General features: G+C 38.0%; 1 protein-coding gene across 2 annotated transcripts; it reads left to right on the plus strand.

Moving 5' to 3' along the window:
• Positions 1–819: 819 nt before the first annotated feature.
• Positions 820–25,951, plus strand: adrb3a (adrenoceptor beta 3a). 2 transcript variants are annotated; one of them, XM_016255697.1, is made up of 2 exons: positions 820–2,420; positions 25,828–25,951. In XM_016255697.1, exons 1-2 carry the CDS (start codon positions 1,093–1,095, stop codon positions 25,853–25,855), a joined length of 1,356 nt encoding a protein of 451 aa, XP_016111183.1. In that variant the 5' UTR covers positions 820–1,092; the 3' UTR covers positions 25,856–25,951. The 2 variants fall into 2 exon arrangements, 1 of the variants encoding a protein (XP_016111183.1); XR_001606919.1 differs by lacking the exon at positions 820–2,420 and adding an exon at positions 10,438–10,497.
• The last annotated feature ends 158 nt before the right edge of the window (positions 25,952–26,109 follow it).

Consider the following 26,109-nt stretch of genomic DNA (forward strand, 5'->3'; position numbering starts at 1 on the left):
GAGTAGAGGGGGCGCAGTAGACAGAGAGAGAAAGAGAGAGAGAGAGAGAGAGAGAGAGAGAGAGAGAGAGAGAGCGCAAGCATTATCAGAATGGGAGAGTGTTTTACCACTGTTGACTGTCGGCAGTGTCACTGCTCCTTTGAGCTTTTGGCACCTCCACTCGTCCGCTCCACACACGCGGTGGCAACACGCTGACTGAACCTCCTCCACTTCAGCTCAAACTCCACTTCAGTGGAATACTTCAACAGGACGCCTGCTTATCTGCCTTTTCTCTGGTGGCTTAAAGAGCTTTTCAAAAAGTTCAATTGTTTTTTCCCCCATCTCTCATGGACCAGTTTTAACTCCTACATCTGCAGTTCAGATGTGTGGAACGTGCTTAAAATCCTACAGGACGTACAAGTTGCGGGATGTGCACGACTTTAAGGATGCCTGAAGGAGAGGTGAAACAGAATTGATGCTTTTGTTCAATATTTGGAAATACAGTGGTATAAAATGCAAGATTAAATACAACATCATCGTGGTAATCGCGGGTTTAGCGCAAGCATTATCAGAATGGGAGAGTGTTTTACCACTGTTGACTGTCGGCAGTGTCACTGCTCCTTTGAGCTTTTGGCACCTCCACTCGTCCGCTCCACACACGCAGTGGCAACACGCTGACTGAACCTCCTCCACTTCAGCTCAAACTCCACTTCAGTGGAATACTTCAACAGGACGCCTGCTTATCTGCCTTTTCTCTGGTGGCTTAAAGAGCTTTTCAAAAAAGTTCAATTGTTTTTTCCCCCATCTCTCATGGACCAGTTTTAACTCCTACATCTGCAGTTCAGATGTGTGGAACGTGCTTAAAATCCTACAGGACGTACAAGTTGCGGGATGTGCACGACTTTAAGGATGCCTGAAGGAGAGGTGAAACAGAATTGATGCTTTTGTTCAATATTTGGAAATACAGTGGTATAAAATGCAAGATTAAATACAACATCGTCGTGGTAATCGCGGGTTTAGACATTTCCAGCCACTAGCTATGTCTCTTTGCTGCTGCTTGTTTCTGATATTCAGTTTGAAAAATTGCAAGCCTTGATCTCTGAATACTGAAACATGGAAATTTTGATGAGCAGCACTCTACCAACCAATGTGACCAGCAGTCTACCGACCAATGCAACTCCGACAGGGAGAGAAGAACATGAGTTTAAGTCTTTGGCGCTGTTCATCATGGTGATCATCATCACCATTATCGTCGTGGGTAACCTTCTGGTCATCATCGCTATCGCACGCACCTCCCAGCTGCAGACCACGACGAATATCTTCATCATGTCATTGGCATGTGCTGACCTCATAATGGGGGTGCTAGTGGTGCCACTGGGTGCCACAATTGTCGTAACGGGGAAATGGCAACTCACCAAGACTTTGTGCGAGTTATGGACATCGGTTGATGTGTTATGCGTCACTGCCAGTATAGAGACCCTTTGCATCATCGCAGTGGATCGGTACATCGCAATCACGCAGCCTCTGCGGCATAAAGTGCTCCTGAATAAGTGTAGGGCTCGAATTATCGTTTGTGTCGTGTGGCTGGTCTCATCTCTAATCTCCTTCGTCCCCATTATGAATCAGTATTGGCGTGTGGAGAATGACGATGAATTCTTAAGAGAATGTAACAAGGACCCCAAGTGCTGTGATTTTATAGCAAATGTGCACTTTGTTATAATTTCATCAGTGGTTTCATTCTACATCCCACTACTCATCATGATTTTCGTCTATGCACGCGTCTTTCTCATTGCCACACGACAGGTACAGCTAATCGACAAAAACCGTTTGAGGTTCCAAAATGAGTGCATAGGAAATCAGGTACAGCCGACACACCACGGCAACAACAACTTACCTTCGACGTGCAATAATGTCGGAGGAACGACGGCAAGGCGGAAAAGTTCCCGAAGGCGATCGTCGAGAATAACCGTCGTCAAGGAGCACAAGGCCCTCAAGACACTGGGCATCATCATGGGCGTCTTCACACTCTGCTGGTTGCCTTTCTTTGTGGCGAACATCATCAATGTCTTCAATCGACACGTGCTGAGCATGGAGATTTTTCGTTTATTAAACTGGTTAGGCTACATCAACTCCGGCCTCAACCCCATCATCTACTGTCGAAGTCCAGAGTTTCGTGTGGCCTTCAAGAACCTTCTTGGCTGTCCCTGGTTGCCCTCTCTAAAAATGAACTTCCTTTTCAAGGGGCTTCGGACTCGATGCCCCTGCTTCCTGGGGTCTGCGGACCAAGGAATGCCTGGATCGTTCCAGAAGTCCCCCACATTGCCAGAGACATTGCCTGAAGAAGGGAGCAGCCAGAGCAGCTACAGGAACGAGGAGGCATCGCCGGGACCGCCACACTCCAATGGCAGCACCTTCTTCAGTGAATTCTCCGAAGCAGAGTTGTGAGTTTCCATCTCTTCTTACTTAAGTGCTTTCAGTTTACTGTCTGTAGAGTTTTACACTTTACCGTGATAAGATTTATTTTAGTACTCACAATGTGTCTGATAATTTTTTCTTCAAAAGTGCAAAATTGTTTGTACTTCTTGATTATGCATGTAAGTATTAGGTCTGTATTGACAAACAATGAATCAGTGCTGTGTCAGTAAGGTCTATTTGCTCTATATCACATGTCAGGTGAACTTCAAACCTGCTGTAATCATATGACCCAAAGTTGTGAATGCGCTTGTGGAGACTTTTCTCAGGGGAGATGAAGACCTGTGAGAAGTGCGTCAAGGTTGAGCTGGGCAGTGTTGAAGTGGTCTCGGATTACAGAGCGATTGGACGTGTACTACATTTCACACAAAAATTAATGACTTATGGTAGTGCTCCTGGTGGAATGTAAAACAGCCAGGTGAAGTTTGTGGGGGGGGGGGGGGGGGGGTTAAAAAAAAGAGCATAATGTCTTCTTTCTCTATTACAACTACTAAAACTACCAAAGCTTGGTAAAATTTTGCACTTTTGTAGTAAATTACAGATTTACATTAAACCAATTCAATTTTTACGAGAATTATTGCTAAGTCTTTATGTATAATTTCAAATTATAATATTAGAGTCTTAATTGATTGGTTGTAATTTTGTATTTGATATCACAAATATAAAGCAAATTTTTCTCTGAGGACATGGAGTTCGAGCTGCTGAACCCACGGCAGACTTGAAATGTTGTGGTGGAAACCGAAAGGCAGAAGCAGAGAGAAAGGAACAACTTAGAATCAAGTCATTCTGAGCGACTTCAATCTCCAAATGCTTGAAGCAGTGAGACAAAAAAAGAGCATAATGTCTTCTTTCTCTATTACAACTACTAAAACTACCAAAGCTTGGTAAAATTTAGCACTTTTGTAGTAAATTACAGATTTACATTAAACCAATTCAATTTTTACGAGAATTATTGCTAAGTCTTAGATACTATAATATTAGAGTCTTAATTGATTGGTTGTAATTTTGTATTTGATATCACAAATATAAAGCAAATTTTTCTCTTGAGGACATGAAGTTCGAGCTGCTGAACCCACGCCAGACTTGAAATGTTGTGGTGGAAACCGAAAGGCAGAAGCAGAGAGAAAGGAACAACTTAGAATCAAGTCATTCTGAGCGACTTCAATCTCCAAATGCTTGAAGCAGTGAGTTCACTGGTGTCAGGTAGCCCACTTCAACAAACAAATCACATTATTCAGCGTATAGCTCACCAACTTACAAGTACATGGAGTAAAATTTGATCAGCCCTGTGATGTCTGAAGCCCTTTTACGTAAACTGTGTACTTTGGTTTCCGTACACCGTGACCAGGTCTCCAGTGAGTGTCATTAAACACAGGGCGAGCTGAACATTATGTCTAGCACATTGTAATAAGACAAAATGAGCATTTTGATTATTTTTGGTGCAGTGTATTATGAAAGTTGCCCTTGTAGACATACAGTAATTCAAATAATGACAGATGGGAGATAGTGGCAGTGCGTTTTGTTTAACAGGAAGTCAACATTTTGCCGCTCTGTGCTGCTGATGGGTACATTTTGTGTTGCTGGCAGAAACACATAAATTAAGCCACAATGATTGCTTTGTGTTTCACAGCGCACTGAGAAAGGGTTGAAATGCTGTGAAAGTGTATTTATTAACCCTCCATGAGAAAGAGCACTTGTTGCAATTGTTTTTTTGCGAACAAACATGTATTTTTCAAGCAATATGAATTTTGGCAGCGTGATGTAACTGCTGTAGAAGCTAAATATGGATTGATTGTTGCCTGTAAATTTGTTGCTACGACTAAATTAACTTGTATGGGTAAGAATGAGGTGGTTTTTGTAGTGTTTTGGCAAGTTTTAGGGCCCCTCTGTTGCTTCTCTGACACCCCCAGGAGCTGATAAACTTTATCACTGAAACGCAACACTTCCGCTTTTGAGGAGAAGCTGTTTATGACCTAAACTGAGCAAGCGCAGTCAATGCTCAACGCGAGGGCAAGATAGTAAGCAAACACTTTGACACGAAACCTCAATTTCTGCTTGGAAATGAAAGATACATTTTTTGTTTCGTGTCAGGATTTCGAAGACTTAATGAAAAAAAAAATAAGTTCAACTAACAAAAGTTTACAGAGCACGACAAAATAAATAAATAAAAATGTAAAAATAAATAAATAAATAAAAGATGAGGGAGCCACTGGAACCCAAATTGAAAGGCTTTAATTTATTTATTTATTTAGCTGACAAATTACATGATCACTGTTTATTTAATTTATTATGTAATATTTACAATGATTTTATTTACTATCTGTATATATTTATTATAAAATAGAATTAATTTACAAAACGATTTTTTAATAAATTACTTTTTTGTCAGTAAATAAAGTCTCAAATATAAATAAATAAATAAATAAATAAAGAGACACGTTTCAGTGAGGGAGTCAGCCGTAAACGATTCACTGATTCAATTATGTTTCATAAATCATTGCTGCGTCCGAAAGCTCAAAAATGCTGCCTTCAGAGGACGCACTCCAAGGTAGGAGGCATCAAGGCATGTCCGAATCCAAAGTTAGCTTCACTTCCTGTCTCATGAGATACCTTCATCTGATTGATTTTTGAAGGCAGCATAGATGTATCCTTCGCTTCCTTTGATATCCCACAATCCTGTGCGTTCCATTACGTGACGGTTGAACTAAAACATAAAGATAAAGGCATCTGGATATTTTTGTTTGGTGGTCAGTTTGTGTGTAAATGTATATTCCTGACTAACTTTTTGCACTTTTGATGTTAGTTCTAGTGAGAAATCAATATTATAGTAATTAAATATTCGTTTAGTTTTCACCAAAACTCGTTCTATTTTGTTGTAGATCATTAAACCGTTACGCTGCCTCAGAAGCCTGTCCGAAATCAGTTTCACGAGGTACCTTCGTGCAAAAACACTGCCTGCAAAGTCATTGCCTGATAGGGCAGCGAGGCAGCTGACTAGACTTTCGGAAGCAGCCCATGACTGACTCATTTAAAAGAACCAGTTCATAAGAATCATTTCCTTGTGAATCAAACTTCACGGCTTGTGCCACGTGCAGCAAACACTGGCGTAATCTTTGATGAAACCTTTCATAAAAGGCACTCAAAAGTTTTCCAGACTGTCACCAATGGTGACTGCATATTAAATTATCATAGCAAATTTGCATTTTTGTCGTATTTTCAAACTATTGTCAAATAACCATGCTGTTTAATTTGGAATGTGTTTGTTGTTTTTTCATCAAGTGTTGGTTTGTGCTTGATCTGGGCATATCATTTGCAAGTATTAAAGGTCAGTAAACACAGCCGTAAGTGCAGAAATATACTCCTCCAACACATTTGCATACTAAAGTCAAAGTCTATTTTGAATGGAGCACGTCCAGTTGTGCTGATGATTGGCCAAAAGAAATAAATTGTGTTCACCTATCCATGCAAACTTCATGCTCATGAGATACCTTCATCTGATTGATTTTTGAAGGCAGCATAGATGTATCCTTCGCTTCCTTTGATATCCCACAATCCTGTGCGTTCCATTACGTGACGGTTGAACTAAAACATAAAGATAAAGGCATCTGGATATTTTTGTTTGGTGGTCAGTTTGTGTGTAAATGTATATTCCTGACTAACTTTTTGCACTTTTGATGTTAGTTCTAGTGAGAAATCAATATTATAGTAATTAAATATTCGTTTAGTTTTCACCAAAACTCGTTCTATTTTGTTGTAGATCATTAAACCGTTACGCTGCCTCAGAAGCCTGTCCGAAATCAGTTTCACGAGGTACCTTCGTGCAAAAACACTGCCTGCAAAGTCATTGCCTGATAGGGCAGCGAGGCAGATTTTATTTACTATCTGTATATATTTATTATAAAATAGAATTAATAAAAACTAAAACATAAAGATAAAGGCATCTGGATATTTTTGTTTGGTGGTCAGTTTGTGTGTAAATGTATATTCCTGACTAACTTTTTGCACTTTTGATGTTAGTTCTAGTGAGAAATCAATATTATAGTAATTAAATATTCGTTTAGTTTTCACCAAAACTCGTTCTATTTTGTTGTAGATCATTAAACCGTTACGCTGCCTCAGAAGCCTGTCCGAAATCAGTTTCACGAGGTACCTTCGTGCAAAAACACTGCCTGCAAAGTCATTGCCTGATAGGGCAGCGAGGCAGCTGACTAGACTTTCGGAAGCAGCCCATGACTGACTCATTTAAAAGAACCAGTTCATAAGAATCATTTCCTTGTGAATCAAACTTCACGGCTTGTGCCACGTGCAGCAAACACTGGCGTAATCTTTGATGAAACCTTTCATAAAAGGCACTCAAAAGTTTTCCAGACTGTCACCAATGGTGACTGCATATTAAATTATCATAGCAAATTTGCATTTTTGTCGTATTTTCAAACTATTGTCAAATAACCATGCTGTTTAATTTGGAATGTGTTTGTTGTTTTTTCATCAAGTGTTGGTTTGTGCTTGATCTGGGCATATCATTTGCAAGTATTAAAGGTCAGTAAACACAGCCGTAAGTGCAGAAATATACTCCTCCAACACATTTGCATACTAAAGTCAAAGTCTATTTTGAATGGAGCACGTCCAGTTGTGCTGATGATTGGCCAAAAGAAATAAATTGTGTTCACCTATCCATGCAAACTTCATGTTAGATGGACACTTCAGAAGTAAAGTTTTGTTGGGAAAAGTTAATGTAGACGGAGACTAGAACATTATTTACATTGTGGAGTAATATTTCTCAACGGGGGCATTCGGAGAGCAACTGGGGGCACTGGATGCATCAAAGCAAACTCTCCAAATCTATTTGTCCAGCTGTCGGTTGTGAAAGTGCGTGGACTGCGTCAGAAATATAACGCGGCTTCACTGTGGGCAACTTGGCGCGTCCAGTGACAGAATTGCTGATTATAATGGGATCTACTGTACAGTATGTGTTTTGATGCAACGTGTCGATAACAATAACTAGCATTCAGACACAAATAAAGCACAATATGCTTTTCTCTTGTTCTTGTTTGGAAAAATTTATATGAATGCCCTTTTTTTTGTTTGTTTGTTTGGCTGCGGTTGGTTTAAATGCTAAATTTATAAAGAGATATGATAATGATATTTCAAGTGCAGTCCAATCAAATGTCTTTTTTACTGCAGAGAAAAGGAACATACAAATAAAAACCAATACAAATTAAAAACATAAAAACAAACAAAGCATAGTGCACAGTAAAGTTTTACTTATAATGACATAAAAAAACAGAGGATTGAAGATTATGTCATAGTATTTTAAACATCAGATTTTTCATTTGTCCAATCAAATGTCATGAATGTCATGTGGCATTCAATTACGTAGTTTTAAAATAACAGTGTGGTCTGTTATTTATGGGCTAAATATTTATGGGTTTTAAAATATGAATACAAATTATTTATAATATATTATTTTAAAAAATATAAGCCTATAAAGGATCAGTAAGATTTTTTTTAATGGTTTTGAAACAAATCTCTGGTACAGTAAGCCTGCGTTTATTTGATCAATACAAATACTCTATTTGAAAACATTTTAAAATGTTTTTCCTCTCATGCTAAATCTCCATTACTCCAGCTTTCAGTGTCACATGATCCATCAGAAATCATGCTGGTTGCTGCTCAAGAAATATTTATATATATATACAGTGGGGCAAAAAAGTATTTAGTCAGCCACCAATTGTGCAAGTTCTCCCACTTAAAAAGATGAGAGAGGCCTGGAAAGTAGAAATGTAAATTTAAACTAGTCAAAATAGAAATCTTATTGTTATCTTATTTTGCTTCCTTATTTATTATTGATTTATTATTACTAAATTATCAATTTGATAAATATGATACATTTATTAATAATGTATTTACTGGCATTTATTTTTTTTATTAGACACTCTGCATTTTTATTGCACAATGTAAGATAGGGAACATATCAACCACACTGCCATAAAAAAAGCAAGATTTGAAATTTAATGGACTATAACAAAAAAATAAAACAGGACAGCACTAAAATAGTAAATATTTTGAGGGGCATATGTTTCCCATCTTTCTACTTTTCTTTGAAGTACTGTATTTGTAAGCAAACTTTGAAATATTCTCACAAAATATACAGTAGTAAAAGGAGGGTTTGCATTTCTTCTATTTGTATGTGCAAATGTGATATTTACCCACCAAAACGACCATGTTCACTATAGCAAAAAGGAAATTCAATATATTATCATAAAATAGAGTATTTTCTAAAACTAAGGGATAAATATTATTATTTTTCACTGAAAGCTAATTGAAAACATTCAAGCATATTGCAGCAGTAAAAAGGGTATTCAAGAGTTCCAGGAAAGGGAGAACAAACTAAAATCTCTTCTATAAAAATGCCCCCTGTGGATTTATTCTAAACAGGATTTTTTTTATCAAGTTTTTTAAAAATTGGATGAACAGGGTATATCATATCTCAACATTACCAAAGCTGTAGCAATGAAAATCACCAACATGCCTAAAACTCTGTAAAATAATGTTATTACACTTATTGTCCAAAAGGCATTTATAATGTTACAAAAGATTTTAATATATTCTGTTCTGTTCTTTTGAACTTTCAATTCAAAGAATTCTGAGAAATCATCTACATCTAATGATCAAATAAACAAGTCAGCCTTGTGTCTACAGCCAAATCACAACCAAGCTGATATTTGGAAAAACAGCACCCTTGCTTGCGTGATATTGCTTCAAAACATCTTTAAAAAAAACCTTTCTTCATCTATACACATCAGGCTCTGCTGACATGCAGAACGTGTTTAATGATGCACTGGCTCATCCATAATATGGACGTCTTGACTTTGGAAAGCAAACATGCACTTTTACTTCAGCACTGAACTCTGTGAACTCTACAAGTAGCAGACGAGTGAACTGGAGATCGCATTATAGATCCATTAAAGCTTATTACATACGAAGTATCACAGCAGCTTGTTCCGAAAAGTCATCTGAAACTTTGCACGCTGCCTCTGTGAACAATCATTTGTTAAAACTGGAGGATGAAAATGGTGATATTTGAGCAAACGAGCTAGAGAATAAAAAAACGAGGGAAGTCACGGGGTTAAAGGGATAATGATTCAGGCTGTTGAAAAGGGATTCGCTGAGATGTGGTTTCGCTTGTTTTGGAAGTTGTGCTGAGATCAGAGTTCTCCTCATGCAGGCAAGATGGAGAAGGCTTTCAAACAGGAGCAGAATAATATCTCAGACAGCCGCCAACGTCACATTCTGTTATTGAAACATATACCTAGTACTTTCAAACCCTCAGGAATAAAATAGCTTAAAAGCTGTGTTTGAGAGTGTAAGAGTTGGAGAGGCTTTTCTTTCCAAAGAAGATTTAGGTATGGCCCCATACCCACATCAACACCTTAAACGCTTTGCAAGCCTGCCACGTACTCAGCTGGTGAGGGGAACAGAGGGCAATGGAGTAAATGTTTCCCATGGTTCATTTGCAACAAATAAAGGAAAAAAGGAAAAGAAAATTCCACCAATTTTTCAAAATGTCCTCAAAATGCTGGTGTGCAAACATAGACAAGGCCACTTTGCATAATTACAGGCACCTCACTAATCGCTGGTCATTCAACAACAGCTTTGAAAAACGTACAAACTTCTAACTCATAAGATATGAAGGACACAGTCGCATAAACTGAGCTCCTTCAGTGGAGGGCCTATTTATTCTAAAGCAGAAAGATATCCATTTTAAGCAGGCAATAAATAAAGCCAGCCCTGAAACCTTCTGAATCACCTGCTGGCTTTACCGCATTTAAACACTTTATACATTTCAAGACAGCAGCCTGAAGGCTGGATAAAACAATTACACACATGTACATCTTTCACCAGGGGAGGTGATAGTGTGCAGAGAATTATGGGTGATTTATTTAGCATAATTCTTAATTCTCAATAACTTCCCTGCCCTCAATACTTCCTGAGGCCACCTGAGTGTAAGCTTAGAGTGATTTATCTGCAGAAGCTGCGCATCAGGTTTGTTTATGGAGTACAACTTTCATTTTTGGGCATTTTAAAACAAGCTACTTCAACCCTCATGTTCCTCGTGAACCTTTATCCTTTATAGTGGAAAATGGTTCTTTAGATTATAAGAATATTCTTCACACTAAAACGAATGGTTCTTTTAGGAACCTTAAACGGCTTTTCAATGGCATTGCTACTAAACCGCTCTTTTTGGGATCTTTATTTTCGGGGTCACGTTGACTCCAGCAAAAAAGACATTGTAGAAAAATATAACAAAACAAATCAAACTAAATCACTGGTAGAAGTCTCTCTCTCTCGCTACAGTATATACCAATAAGAGTGATTCATATGCATATTATATCATAAGTGTAAATATTAAACTATATTAAAATGGCATTGGTGTCTCTACCCCAATAGATAATGGGAGTATTATGTTGACAGAAGACTTTAATAATAATAATAATTCCATATTTGCATAACACTTTTCTGGATGTTACCACTCAAATCGGAAGAAATCTCATTAACCATGACCAATGCAGCACAGCGGGGTGGAGATATGATGAGATAAAAGCTATAAGAATTTTTTAATGTAATTTATTCCTGTGATGCAAAGCTGAATTTTCAGCATCATTACTCCAGTCTTCAGTGTCACATGATCCTTCAGAAATCATTTCAGAAATCTGATTTGCTGCTCAAGAAACATTTCTGGTTATTATTAATATTGGAAGTAGTTGTGCTGCTGGAAACCTTAATACAATAATATTTTGTTGTTTGTTGTGTTTTCTTTTTAAAGAAATTAATACTTTTATTCAGCAAGGATGCATTCAATTGATCAAAAGTGACAACAAAAGGCATTTATAATGTTACAAAAGATTTTAATATATTCTGTTCTGTTCTTTTGAACTTTCAATTCAAAGAATTCTGAGAAATCATCTACATCTAATGATCAAATAAACAAGTCAGCCTTGTGTCTACAGCCAAATCACAACCAAGCTGATATTTGGAAAAACAGCACCCTTGCTTGCGTGATATTGCTTCAAAACATCTTTAAAAAAAACCTTTCTTCATCTATACACATCAGGCTCTGCTGACATGCAGAACGTGTTTAATGATGCACTGGCTCATCCATAATATGGACGTCTTGACTTTGGAAAGCAAACATGCACTTTTACTTCAGCACTGAACTCTGTGAACTCTACAAGTAGCAGACGAGTGAACTGGAGATCGCATTATAGATCCATTAAAGCTTATTACATACGAAGTATCACAGCAGCTTGTTCCGAAAAGTCATCTGAAACTTTGCACGCTGCCTCTGTGAACAATCATTTGTTAAAACTGGAGGATGAAAATGGTGATATTTGAGCAAACGAGCTAGAGAATAAAAAAACGAGGGAAGTCACGGGGTTAAAGGGATAATGATTCAGGCTGTTGAAAAGGGATTCGCTGAGATGTGGTTTCGCTTGTTTTGGAAGTTGTGCTGAGATCAGAGTTCTCCTCATGCAGGCAAGATGGAGAAGGCTTTCAAACAGGAGCAGAATAATATCTCAGACAGCCGCCAACGTCACATTCTGTTATTGAAACATATACCTAGTACTTTCAAACCCTCAGGAATAAAATAGCGTAAAAGCTGTGTTTGAGAGTGTAAGAGTTGGAGAGGCTTTTCTTTCCAAAGAAGATTTAGGTATGGCCCCGTACCCACATCAACACCTTAAACGCTTTGCAAGCCTGCCACGTACTCAGCTGGTGAGGGGAACAGAGGGCAATGGAGTAAATGTTTCCCATGGTTCATTTGCAACAAATAAAGGAAAAAAGGAAAAGAAAATTCCACCAATTTTTCAAAATGTCCTCAAAATGCTGGTGTGCAAACATAGACAAGGCCACTTTGCATAATTACAGGCACCTCACTAATCGCTGGTCATTCAACAACAGCTTTGAAAAACGTACAAACTTCTAACTCATAAGATATGAAGGACACAGTCGCATAAACTGAGCTCCTTCAGTGGAGGGCCTATTTATTCTAAAGCAGAAAGATATCCATTTTAAGCAGGCAATAAATAAAGCCAGCCCTGAAACCTTCTGAATCACCTGCTGGCTTTACCGCATTTAAACACTTTATACATTTCAAGACAGCAGCCTGAAGGCTGGATAAAACAATTACACACATGTACATCTTTCACCAGGGGAGGTGATAGTGTGCAGAGAATTATGGGTGATTTATTTAGCATAATTCTTAATTCTCAATAACTTCCCTGCCCTCAATACATGGCTTTATACATCTGTATAATTGTATTTCTTGTTTTCCAGAATAAAAAATAAATAAAAAACTAACATACAGAAAGACCTTTCAGAGATAATATATTTTATATATACTTTATATTAGTATGTATATTTAGTTTTTAAATTTATATATTATTTTATATATTTAAATTATTGGATCTAGTTTATTTAAACTTTTTGTTTCTTATTTCAAGCATAAACGATAATTAAAAAAGTATTTTTGTTAGTTAATATATACATATATATATATATAGAGAGAGAGAGAGAGAGAGAGAGAGAAAATTAAATACATATTCAGTAATTCAATATATTTCAACTTTTAGTTTTTTCAGGCATAAACAATAATTACCCATTTACCCCCCCCCCAACCCATTACAAAGCCATACAATCAAAGCCAATATTTTCCATTTTGATAACGAAATGCAATTAGAGATTATGGAAATTCACAAAATGGAAATTATGATGTTTCTGGGGATTCAATGTTATTAATAGCCATAATTACATCATTTCAAATAACATTTGATTGGACACTGATCAATGTTTTGTACTCTTTTAATAAAAATAAAAAAATAAAAATAAAAATAATAATAATAATAAAAAAACGTATAAACATCTCGTAATGCCATCATTTAAACCATTTACTTAAAACATATGATTGAGTTTCATGATCAATAAATCGGTACTGTAAATGAAACACTTTGGATGATTTTTACCCCCCCCAACCCATTACAAAGCCATACAATCAAAGCCAATATTTTCCATTTTGATAACGAAATGCAATTAGAGATTATGGAAATTCACAAAATGGAAATTATGATGTTTCTGGGGATTCAATGTTATTAATAGCCATAATTACATCATTTCAAATAACATTTGATTGGACACTGATCAATGTTTTGTACTCTTTTAATAAAAATAAAAAAATAAAAATAATAATAATAATAAAAAAAACGTATAAACATCTCGTAATGCCATCATTTAAACCATTTACTTAAAACATATGATTGAGTTTCATGATCAATAAATCGGTACTGTAAATGAAACACTTTGGATGATTTTTATAGGAGTAGCAGCGTTTATACTGAAATACCTCCAGATCGATCCTCCCATCCTGAATTTAAGATCAATTCTTTGAAAAAAATGTCTTATTGTGGACAAATGAAACAAATCTATTATTCAAGGTTGTTTAAACATTTTTACTATAAAACAAGATGCAGAAAACAGCAGCTAATGTGTATATCTATTGATTTGTAGTGGTTCTTGTACAAAGTCTAAAACATAGAGACATTGTCCATGAGAGTGAGCCTCAATCTCCTGTGGGATTGCAAACAAACTCACCAAAATTAGTTTAAGCTGTCACTGGCTCAGAGTTTAATTCAATCTTTGGTGACATGATTTGCATAGCCAGTTGTGGATGATCTTTCTGTTCCATTCTCAGCTGTGCTCTGCTCCCTCATGCTAAAACAGCTGAGTAATAAAGTCAATATCTCTGCATTTCCAGATTTCCCATGAGAGGCAAGTGTCAAGTTGCTTTCACATCGAAAGTAGAGAGGAGCAGCTGCTCCCGTCTTTGCCACATTTTATTACGCTTATGATACAGTGCGATTTTTTAGTCAGTGGCCAGCAGCAGCAGTGGATTATGGGCCGTTTATGAGGTGATGACATTCACACCGAAGCCTCGTTCACACTGAACTAGATTTTATTGCTGGAGGTTGCCAAATGTCTGTATTATTGGTGGCTAATATGTTGTTCCTGCCACTGAATGACCTAATGTTGGGCATACCTTTTGTACAATACTAAAAAAAAAAAAATCATATTTGAGCCTTACTGACGTGGCCGTGAGGGTTCATATGATTTTAAAAAAAAATTGGTAAACACTGTCCTGTTCTGAAGCGAACATCGAGTACGTGTTGTCATTCGCTATGCAACGCAGATCACACACTCATTGAAACAAGTACCAGCAAGGTTGTTTTTGTGTTTGTACTTTCCAGAGCTGAAAATCAGTGGGTGAGAACCTAGATGTTCTGCCCTGTGAGGCTTTCAGTCTGTTTTTAAAGTTTGGCCAGTGATGAATGTCTCAGAGGTATATTGTATATCAAATCAGTTAAGGCTCATTCGGTTCAAAAAAGAAAGTCAGAGGGAAAAAATGCAGAATGCCTTTGTAGGGTAAAGCACTGGAGGTCAAAGGGCAGCTCTGGGGTTCGGCTACTCTATGATGCAGTAAAAATTGAGTAATCACCATAGAAACTGAGTTGGCAGATGGGCCGAGTGGAAATATTTGTCCAAACTGTTGTCATTCAGCTACCGATGTTGAAACAGCTTTGTGTCAGCTCTAGCAAAATATGAAATAGCATTTGACGGGGTTGGAACAGGATTACTAAGCACTTTTTTTTTATATTTGTTCAGAATTAACATATAAGGATAGTGTGTTCCTCAGAAGAAAGTAAATAAGTTTTAGAATGACATGAAGGCAAGCAAATAATGACAGAATTTAGATTTTTAGGCGAACTCTGACATTCTTGATTATCATATATGCACAAAAATTATTCTTGCAAAAAACTTTTTCTGCCAAAATATTAAATAACATTTGAATGGGTTGAAATAGGATTATTAAGGACTTCTTTTAGAAATATTTATTTAAAACAAACCTGTAAGACTTCCTTTATTTCTTTCTTTCTGAGGAACACAAAATAAGTTATTCAGAAGAATGTTTCAGTAGTTTTGGTTCATATAATGCAAGTCAATAGGGCCCAAAACAACACTGGACCCCTTTGACTTAAATCACATGGACATATCTTTTAAAATCTTCTTTTAAAATATATTTTGTGTGTGTGTGTGTTCCTCAGAAGAAAATCGTCTCCAAGTTATGAATGTAACCATGGTTCCCTGAGGGAATGAGACGCTGCATCGGAAAATGCTTTGGGAACACCTTCAGCGTGACCATGCTCTGAATCAGCGAGTTGTGTCAGAAAACGCTTTAGGAACGAGTATGACTTACAAACGTACAAATCCCTGCCTAGTGTGGAAGAGCACAGCTAAGGCGAGAGAAAGGAGCCAGGAGTGGCGCAGAATGCAGGTAGGAACCTGACAAAGTAGGCGAGGACATCCCGCCCAAAGGCCAACTTCAGAAGGAGTGAGCCTTGACCCCAAAGGAGAGGGGAGATCAGAGGACTTGAGGCTATGGAATAGCATCCTGATCCACTGCTTAGCATAAGCTTCTCCGGCCAGAGGCCTCAGCGCACCGTGGAGGAAACGTGTAACTGGGTCAAACCTGCAGAGAATCGGGCCTGCAGGAGCTCCAGCACTGTACCAACTGGGCAGTAAACTGGGTCGAGCTGGCGGTCTCCGGACCAAGAAGTGAAAACTTCCACTTCAGGCCATACAGTTTCCTTGTAGAGGGAGCTCTGGATCCGAGAATGGTCTCAGCAACCTCGGTGGTGAGACCGGAAGCTACGAGTTGTGCCCCCTCAGAGGCCACACCCACGGCTTCCACAGCTCCGGGGCGGGGGTGAAAGATCGTACCCTCCGCCTGTGAGAGGAGATCCCTCCTGACGGAAATCTCCCATGGAGAGCCGTCGAGAAGGGAAATCAGGTCCGAGAACCATACTCGGACCGGCCAGAACAGGGCTACTAACAGTAGACGGACCCCGTCCCGGCACACTCTCTCCAGAACTCCCAGGAGCAGAGCGATCAGGGAAAAAGGCTTACAGACAAAACCTCACCCACGTCTGTACCATAGCGTCCAGTCCGAGAGGAGCTGGATGAGTCAGAGAGAACCAGAGGGGACAGTGCGATGTCTCTCGAGTCGCAAACAGGTCCCCCTGAGCCTGGCCATAAACTCTCAATATCTGCTTCACCACCTCTGGGTGAAGTCTCCATTCCCCGGGCCTCGGCCCCTGCCTCGCCAGGATGTCTGCTCCCATACTGAGATGCCCAGGAACGTGAACTACTCTCAGCGAGAGGAGTTTCCCCTGGGACCACACAAGGATCTGGTGCGTCAGCCTGTAAAGGGGGCACAAACGGAGACCTACCTGGTGGTTGATATAAGAGACCACCGCTGTGTTGCCGGTGCGCACCAACACATGGCGATATCTTAGGTCCGGGAGGAAGTGTTTCAATGCTAGAAACACGGCCAGCATCTCCAGGCAGTTGATGTGCCATGTGAGATGGCGACCACTCCACAGACCGCGGGCCGAGCAGCCACTCATGACCGCTCCCCAACCAATGAGAGACGCGACCATTGCTAGTGTTACGTGGCGACAAGGAGCTCCCAGCACCGGGCCCTGAGACAAGAACCAAAGTTTACTCCACATGTCTAAGCCACGTAGGCATTGCCGTATGACCTTGAGCATGCGGAGCGGGTTTCCCCTCAGGGAGAACTCCTTGGTCTTGAGCCACCACTGTAGGGGTCTCATATACAGCAGGGCCAAAATGTATCACGTTGGACGCAGCTGCCATCAGACCCAGCAGTTTTTGGAACTGCTGACAGTAAGTGACCGGCCTTCTCTCACTCTTGCGACTGCAGTGAGGATCGACTCGAACCGAGCAGGAGACGGACGTGCCTGCATCGTGGTCGAATCCCACATCACGTCCAGATAAGTGGTTCTCTGTACTGGACAGAGAACCACTTAGCCCCAGATGCTGAACCGCCATCTGCTTTGATTGAGCTTATAAGTGGACAAACAACACTAAATAAGAACTCACAACAAATAGCGACTGACACACACATAGAGCGCTTGCTGAATGACAGAAAGCTGATGCCGGTTCCACCGCACATGCTTTTATAGCTTCCTGGTCTCTACGTCACCCGCCTGTGACGTCTCGCTCTTCCATTGGACTGATTTTACATGTGATTCAGAGCGTGGTCACGCTGAAGGCATTCCCAAAGCATTTTCCGATGCAGCTCGAGTTCCTGAAGGGGAACAAACAGGTTTAGTTTGATGATCAAATATGTACCAAAATAAATCTCACAAAAAATTTGCTAACTTTCTTTCACCATCCGTCTCCTAGAAACAAACTTTATTGTAGAGGTCTGTAATAGATTAAGTGTAAAAGCGAATAAAACATGTGAGAACATTTGTTGATTGTGAGGTCACAATCTCAACTATGCCAATACTGCTGTTTGACTAAGTGGCTGAATATATCAGTGTTCTGAATGCTAACCTCCAGGCTTTACAGTTAATTTACAGTTAAACTGTGTAACTTAGATGGACAACAGGCACATTACAATGCTGCTGGATCTACAGGACCTTCGGTTCATATAACCGTTTGGTACAGCTGGTATTGGAGCATGAAATCAGCCTTGGAAGAGCTCCATTTTACTGAATGATGGGACAGAACTACATCTATGGAAGCACATAATGAGAATACGACATCTTATTACTCAAAATGACTGCACAAACATTTATGTACACATTTAATAACACCAAATTTCCTTGACAAAAGATATGGATGTGTCTGTGACAAAAAGCAAACAAATGCGGGCTGGATTGCCATGAATTTAGCTGATGAAGAGATGATTGGGCTTGAACTAGGGCCAACTTGCTGAGATTGGATCATTTGGAGAAGGCCGTATCTGGATGGAACGCTCAACAAAAGTGTCACCCGGTCCTGTCAAGACTTAGTTCCCAGTGTAGAGCTCACTTTCTTGATACTTGTTGAAAGCCTTTTCCTCTGATACTGGACAATGTCTCTCGTCAATGCTTGTCAGAAAACACAGGCGTTTTTCTCACGAGAAAACAAACAATGAAAAAATTATAAATGGAGGTTGTTGTTTCTTTCACTTATATGCAGCATCCATAAGAATAATTCCATGTACAGTACATGAAAGGCCTTCTGGACATCCAAAGGCTGATTTGACAAATGGGCTAAAGCTAATCAGGGTACTGATAGTCCACCCACAGTACAAGCTAAACCTTTCTATTTAAGCCTGATATAAATCATGCTTTCCACTCCTGGTTTACATTTTATTACAATGGCGACCTCACTTTCCCTCAGGCACCGCGTGTGACAGGTATTGTGCTAAATAAATGACTAAATGTGATTCATCTAAAATGGAAACACTATGGCCAGTGAGGGCTACATGCAGTAAATCAAGGTGGAACTCAATAGATAGGAGAGCGTATATGTGACTGCGTTATGTTTTATAAACTCTATTTGTTTTTATAGGTGTGGTCAGAGTGGCTATTTTTAGTATGTTTTAATTTTTAGTATTAACAGCGAGAACATTATGACTCTTTGCATGTTACTGTACCATGCTGTATTGGAAAAACAAGGTTTTCTAGATTTCGAATCGTGCTATAAAATCTTGTGCTGAGATACTGTATGAGAGACTTTAAATCAAAATGAAATACTTTTAGGATTCTAAGGCCTTGTTCAGACAGGCAGGACAAAAAAAAAACATTAAATGTGAATTTTCGCAAGAACCTTCGTAGGTGGTTTGAAATCTGATTAAAGTCAGATTTAGGTTTTGCATTTCAGTCTGAGTGAGCAGATCTGATTTCATATGGCATTGACCAACAGGTTCTTTCATCACATTCCCACCAGCCATTAATTTAGCATATTAAATTTCAGCTGAAATCAAAGAAAGATGTCATTAGTTAATGAATTAAGTATCATGAACTAACAATCACAACATTTGGTAACAGTTTACAACAAAGTTCCATTTGCTTGACATTAACATGAGCTAACATTAACATTAACTAACAATAATAAATATTTCTAAAGCCTTTTTTAATCGTAGTTATTGTTCATTGTAACATTTACTAAAGACACTAAAACCAACATTGTATCTGTTACTATTATTTAATGGACCTGAGCTACCGTGAGCTAACAATAAACTGTTGTATTTTTTTATTAACTGGCATTAACAAATACTGTAGCAATAAGTTAATATATTAACTAATGTTATCTAATGGGACCTTATTGCGAAACGTTACCCATTTAGAATATAGTAACTTTTAATGTAATATTAAATTGCACACTAGAGTTAAAATTAACTGTATAAAGTACTTTATATGCGTTTTAAAAATACTGTAAGTGTACTTCTTTAAAGATCTTCTTTAAAGATTATAGAACAATGATTTAAAATGGACGTTTAGGTAAAACTTTTAATTTGACATTAAGTGTGTTAAGAAACAGACAAACCTTAAGTACACTTAAGTATTAATTAATTTTATTAATTACACAAGTGCACATTCAATACAGGTGCACTTCTTTTTCACAAGGGGAACCTTATTGCAAAGTAGTACAATTTTTTATATAAAACAAGGGTTTCTAAAGTAAAAAAAACGGTCCGGAGGACGATAGAGTTGATGATGATGTGGCTGGCTGAAAAACAAAGTTTTAATCAAGTGTGCGATGGAAATGAAGACTCTGCGGCCTTCTTTTCATTGTCCTCACATGGATTTGGATGGCGGCAGACAAAAAAGAAGCTGCATATTCTGTCAGCGCATCAGAAACCAAAGGTTAAAAATACCCTCGTTCCTATGATTCTTTATGATGTAATCACAAATTAATCCATAACAGCGGCAGAGAGCTGAATGTGATGAATGATAGCGGTGCCACCATGAAACAATTCCGATAAGCGGAAACAGCCCGCGGGATATAATAATAGTGTGGATATGAATATTGAAATGGAAAAATGTGCAGTCGTGTCATGACATACATTCGATGATTAATTTGAATAATTACACTGGGAATAGTAAACCCCCAATTTGAAATTATAACATAACAGACCCCTTTGACCCCTACAGTGTCAGATAACTCCCAAAGCTCTATGTTTTAATGAATAGCTCTGTAAGAAAAGCAGCAGTGGAAGCATGACAGCAGGGAATGGCTCGAGCGGAGTTAGCAAGATCACAAAACGAAGAAATTCAAAACGTGTTCCAGGTGGCCTTTCTGGGCATGGCAGCAAGGCCAGATGTGATTAAAATATTTTCAGGTCATCAATCATTGAAGTTGACCATGTTTTACATCTGACATTTCACTGGACCAGTTTCCCAAATAAAGCGGTGTCCAATAGAGTGGCCAACATAACCATCTACCTTTACTCAGAAAAAGACATTTTAAACTAAATACACAGTATTTGAAAAGATGGGAAAATATATCACACTTAACAGCCTCTCACAGATTAACCTGAAAGCACTGGCTAAACTCAAAACAGAAGCAAGGCCACGCTGCCACTGACCTCCGCTGCTAGGGGTGAAGTGGGCTTCCGGCTGATGAGGCTAACGGCGGCCAAGGACGGGGCTGTGTATTGTTTAATATGGCAAGGTGGACAATGAATCACGGAGATTATTCCATTTTGGATCTTGCAATGGAATATTAGCCTTGGCTGAATGTCGATGCAAACACCAATGTGGTTGATCGTGATATTATGTCAATGTCAATCAAATCGGATGGTGTTGGTCCGATTTCCAATTTGAAAATCAGATTCCCAAATTGAAACTTATTTTTAACAACAACAATATACATATAAAAAAATCAAATATGATCAAATAATTGTAGCCTTATTAAGCGTAACAGACTTCTTTCAAAAACATAAAATTATGCAGTCTTCGTCTCGCCTTAAACAAGATTTTTTAATACTGTTTTACTTTGACCGTTAATTAAACCTAGAATCGTTAAATGTGTCTGGTCATCTTATATTCCATCACGCTGCCCCCCCCACCGAGGATGGAGCGGTGGGCCGGGCACTCTCAGAACATTTCTCATTTAGTTTTTTCCTCTCCCTCAGATAGCACATACATGCTCCGTATTGTTTATGTGTTCCTGTGGAGGCATGTACAGTAGCGGAGATAGGATCAGAATCTCAGGCATTTAAAGCGAAAGTAAATAGTGGAGAAGAAGAGGTAGGGCTCACAGCAGTGTGAAGAGGTTAAGGAGAGGCTGCTATGACATGAGGGATGCCTAACTGAGAACGTAATTGTCAAAACTATCACCCGGCCAGCCAGTCTGTATTACAGAAAGACAGCGGAGATTGAGACCATGGAGAGGGATTGAGACATGTCGTAGACTGGTCTAAAACCTGCTTTGGTCATGTAAGGCATAGATGCGCTATAACTGCTGAACCCACAGATCCAACCAACAAATCTATTTTAATAAGCAAATTGTGTACCATCTGCTACAGATTAACCTGAAGCTTCATGCATATATTTTCATGAGGGGGCACCAGTTAGCATTCCTAACTCATTTGCTGCCCTAGGCAAGATGAGACATAAAAATAAATAAAAAACACTGCAATGAGACACTGGGTTCAAATTCTGACATGATATACTAATGTTTAAAAGTTTGGGATCAGTAGGACGTTTTAATGTTTTTCAAAGAAGTCTCCTATGCTTATTAAGGCTGCACTTATTTGATCAAAAGTACAGTAAAAACAGTAATATTATTAAAATATGATTAAATTTTAAATAAATATGTTTTAAAATTAAATTTATTCCTGTGATGCAAAGCTTAAGTTTTAGCATCGTTACTCCAGTCTTCAGTCACATGATCCTTCAGAAATCATTCTTATTTGCCGATTTGCTGCTCAAGAAACATTTATTATTATCATTAATGTTGAAAACAGTTGTGCTTTTTGTGGAAACTGTCATACATTGTTTCCAGGATTCTTTGATGAATAAAAAGAACAGCATTTATTTGAAATAGATATTTTTGCAACAACGTAAATGTCTTTACTGTCACTTTAAAGCATCCTTGCTAAAGAAGTTTAATTTTCTAAAAAAAAAGACCTTACCCTAAATTTGTATATATATATATATATAAAAAAATTTGACAGACCAGCTTATTAATGTGCAATGTTTTAGATTTACCGGTTTTACTTTATAAGCCTGTTTAACTTAATTTTCAAAGGCAAATATCTGTGTCCCCTCAGTTTAAATGGAAAGAATCTGCCATATCCAACATATTTTTAAGCTATGTTGGTAACTGGCCTGCGACAAGGGAAGGCGGTAGTACTAGTCCATCCAAATAGCATTTGACAAGTCAGTGACCAAGATTTGCATTTAGACATGCAGCCAGTGTTTTTGGCAATGTTTCCATACTGGCTCCATTGGTGTACACAGCTTTGACCACTTAAATAAATGTAATATCAGACAGCTACTTTTGAATTTCCAAACGTGGCAAGTTTTGTAACCCTTAAAAGAGAAGTGAGTTTTTTTTCTGTATCACAATAATAAATAAATAACTTTTTTCAAACGATTTCACAGATTTCTCAAACATTGGTCAGAAACAGTAACGCCCCAGTCTTGGTTTATGATCTAATGTTGCTGTATCAGACAACGTTTAATAGCAAATGGTACGAAGATTATTCCATTTTGGATCTTGCAATGGAATATTAGCCTTGGCTGAATGTCGATGCAAACACCAATGTGGTTGATCGTGATATTATGTCAATGTCAATCAAATCGGATGGTGTTGGTCCGATTTCCAATTTGAAAATCAGATTCCCAAATTGAAACTTATTTTTAACAACAACAATATACATATAAAAAAATCAAATATGATCAAATAATTGTAGCCTTAGTGAGCGTAACAGACTTCTTTCAAAAACATAAAATTATGCAGTCTTCGTCTCGCCTTAAACAAGATTTTTTAATACTGTTTTACTTTGACCGTTAATTAAACCTAGAATCGTTAAATGTGTCTGGTCATCTTATATTCCATCACGCTGCCCCCCCCACCGAGGATGGAGCGGTGGGCCGGGCACTCTCAGAACATTTCTCATTTAGTTTTTTCCTCTCCCTCAGATAGCACATACATGCTCCGTATTGTTTATGTGTTCCTGTGGAGGCATGTACAGTAGCGGAGATAGGATCAGAATCTCAGGCATTTAAAGCGAAAGTAAATAGTGGAGAAGAAGAGGTAGGGCTCACAGCAGTGTGAAGAGGTTAAGGAGAGGCTGCTATGACATGAGGGATGCCTAACTGAGAACGTAATTGTCAAAACTATCACCCGGCCAGCCAGTCTGTATTACAGAAAGACAGCGGAGATTGAGACCATGGAGAGGGATTGAGACATGTCGTAGACTGGTCTAAAACCTGCTTTGGTCATGTAAGGCATAGATGCGCTATAACTGCTGAACCCACAGATCCAACCAACAAATCTATTTTAATAAGCAAATTGTGTACCATCTGCTACAGATTAACCTGAAGCTTCATGCATATATTTTCATGAGGGGGCACCAGTTAGCATTCCTAACTCATTTGCTGCCCTAGGCAAGATGAGACATAAAAATAAATAAAAAACACTGCAATGAGACACTGGGTTCAAATTCTGACATGATATACTAATGTTTAAAAGTTTGGGATCAGTAGGACGTTTTAATGTTTTTCAAAGAAGTCTCCTATGCTTATTAAGGCTGCACTTATTTGATCAAAAGTACAGTAAAAACAGTAATATTATTAAAATTATTATAAATATGATTAAATTTTAAATAAATATGTTTTAAAATTAAATTTATTCCTGTGATGCAAAGCTTAAGTTTTAGCATCGTTACTCCAGTCTTCAGTCACATGATCCTTCAGAAATCATTCTTATTTGCCGATTTGCTGCTCAAGAAACATTTATTATTATCATTAATGTTGAAAACAGTTGTGCTTTTTGTGGAAACTGTCATACATTGTTTCCAGGATTCTTTGATGAATAAAAAGAACAGCATTTATTTGAAATAGATATTTTTGCAACAACGTAAATGTCTTTACTGTCACTTTAAAGCATCCTTGCTAAAGAAGTTTAATTTTCTAAAAAAAAAGACCTTACCCTAAATTTGTATATATATATATATATAAAAAAATTTGACAGACCAGCTTATTAATGTGCAATGTTTTAGATTTACCGGTTTTACTTTATAAGCCTGTTTAACTTAATTTTCAAAGGCAAATATCTGTGTCCCCTCAGTTTAAATGGAAAGAATCTGCCATATCCAACATATTTTTAAGCTATGTTGGTAACTGGCCTGCGACAAGGGAAGGCGGTAGTACTAGTCCATCCAAATAGCATTTGACAAGTCAGTGACCAAGATTTGCATTTAGACATGCAGCCAGTGTTTTTGGCAATGTTTCCATACTGGCTCCATTGGTGTACACAGCTTTGACCACTTAAATAAATGTAATATCAGACAGCTACTTTTGAATTTCCAAACGTGGCAAGTTTTGTAACCCTTAAAAGAGAAGTGAGTTTTTTTTCTGTATCACAATAATAAATAAATAACTTTTTTCAAACGATTTCACAGATTTCTCAAACATTGGTCAGAAACAGTAACGCCCCAGTCTTGGTTTATGATCTAATTGTTTTACTTTATAAGCCTGTTTAACTTAATTTTCAAAGGCAAATATCTGTGTCCCCTCAGTTTAAATGGAAAGAATCTGCCATATCCAACATATTTTTAAGCTATGTTGGTAACTGGCCTGCGACAAGGGAAGGCGGTAGTACTAGTCCATCCAAATAGCATTTGACAAGTTAATGCCTTTTACAAGCCAGTGACCAAGATTTGCATTTAGCCATGCAGCCAGTGTTTTTGGCAATGTTTCCATACTGGCTCCATTGGTGTACACAGCTTTGACCACTTAAATAAATGTAATATCAGACAGCTACTTTTGAATTTCCAAACGTGGCAAGTTTTGTAACCCTTAAAAGAGAAGTGAGTTTTTTTTCTGTATCACAATAATAAATAAATAACTTTTTTCAAACGATTTCACAGATTTCTCAAACATTGGTCAGAAACAGTAACGCCCCAGTCTTGGTTTATGATCTAATGTTGCTGTATCAGACAACGTTTAATAGCAAATGGTTACCTCATCGTTGTCTCTTCAGATTAAATGAAAACTATGAAAAGTCAATGGAGACCAGCAACTGTTTTGAAGAACCCACATTCTTCAAAATATCTTCTTTTGTGCTCAACAGAAGAACAGGTTTAGAACAATTTGAGGGTGAGAAAATGATGAAAAAATTTAAATTTTTGGGTGAGCTATCCCTTTTAGCTGGGACAAGAGAAAGCGATGTAGTAAACATTGAAAAAAAAATACATGCTTCAATCTGATCTTTTTTACTTTTTTTCTCCAGCTGTAACCTACAGGGGCAGGATGGCTGAAAGTTTCTAGCATGGCTGAAAGAAAAGGACGCTGATGAAGAAACTGACAAAAGGACTGACCTACGTCACAGTTGGCTGGACTTCCCCAGCAGAGACCACAAGGGCCCAGCAAAACATCCAAAAGCTCACACAGGTTTAGAACAATTTGAGGGTGAGAAAATGATGACAAAATTTAAATTTTTGGGTGAGCTATCCCTTTTAGCTGGGACAAGAGAAAGTGATGTAGTAAACATTGAAAAAAAATACATGCTTCA

The sequence above is a fragment of the Sinocyclocheilus grahami genome, unplaced genomic scaffold (assembly GCF_001515645.1).
Source record: "Sinocyclocheilus grahami isolate Dianchi unplaced genomic scaffold, SAMN03320097.WGS_v1.1 scaffold1361.1, whole genome shotgun sequence".
Classification (NCBI taxonomy): Eukaryota; Metazoa; Chordata; class Actinopteri; order Cypriniformes; family Cyprinidae; genus Sinocyclocheilus; species Sinocyclocheilus grahami.

Coding starts and splice junctions, on each gene's coding strand:
- adrb3a (XM_016255697.1), top strand. CDS start 1,093: ATGGAAATTTTGATGAGCAGCACTCTACCAACCAATGTGACCAGCAGT. Junction 2,421..25,827: donor GAATTCTCCGAAGCAGAGTT/GTGAGTTTCCAT, acceptor TTTTTTCTCCAG/CTGTAACCTACAGGGGCAGG.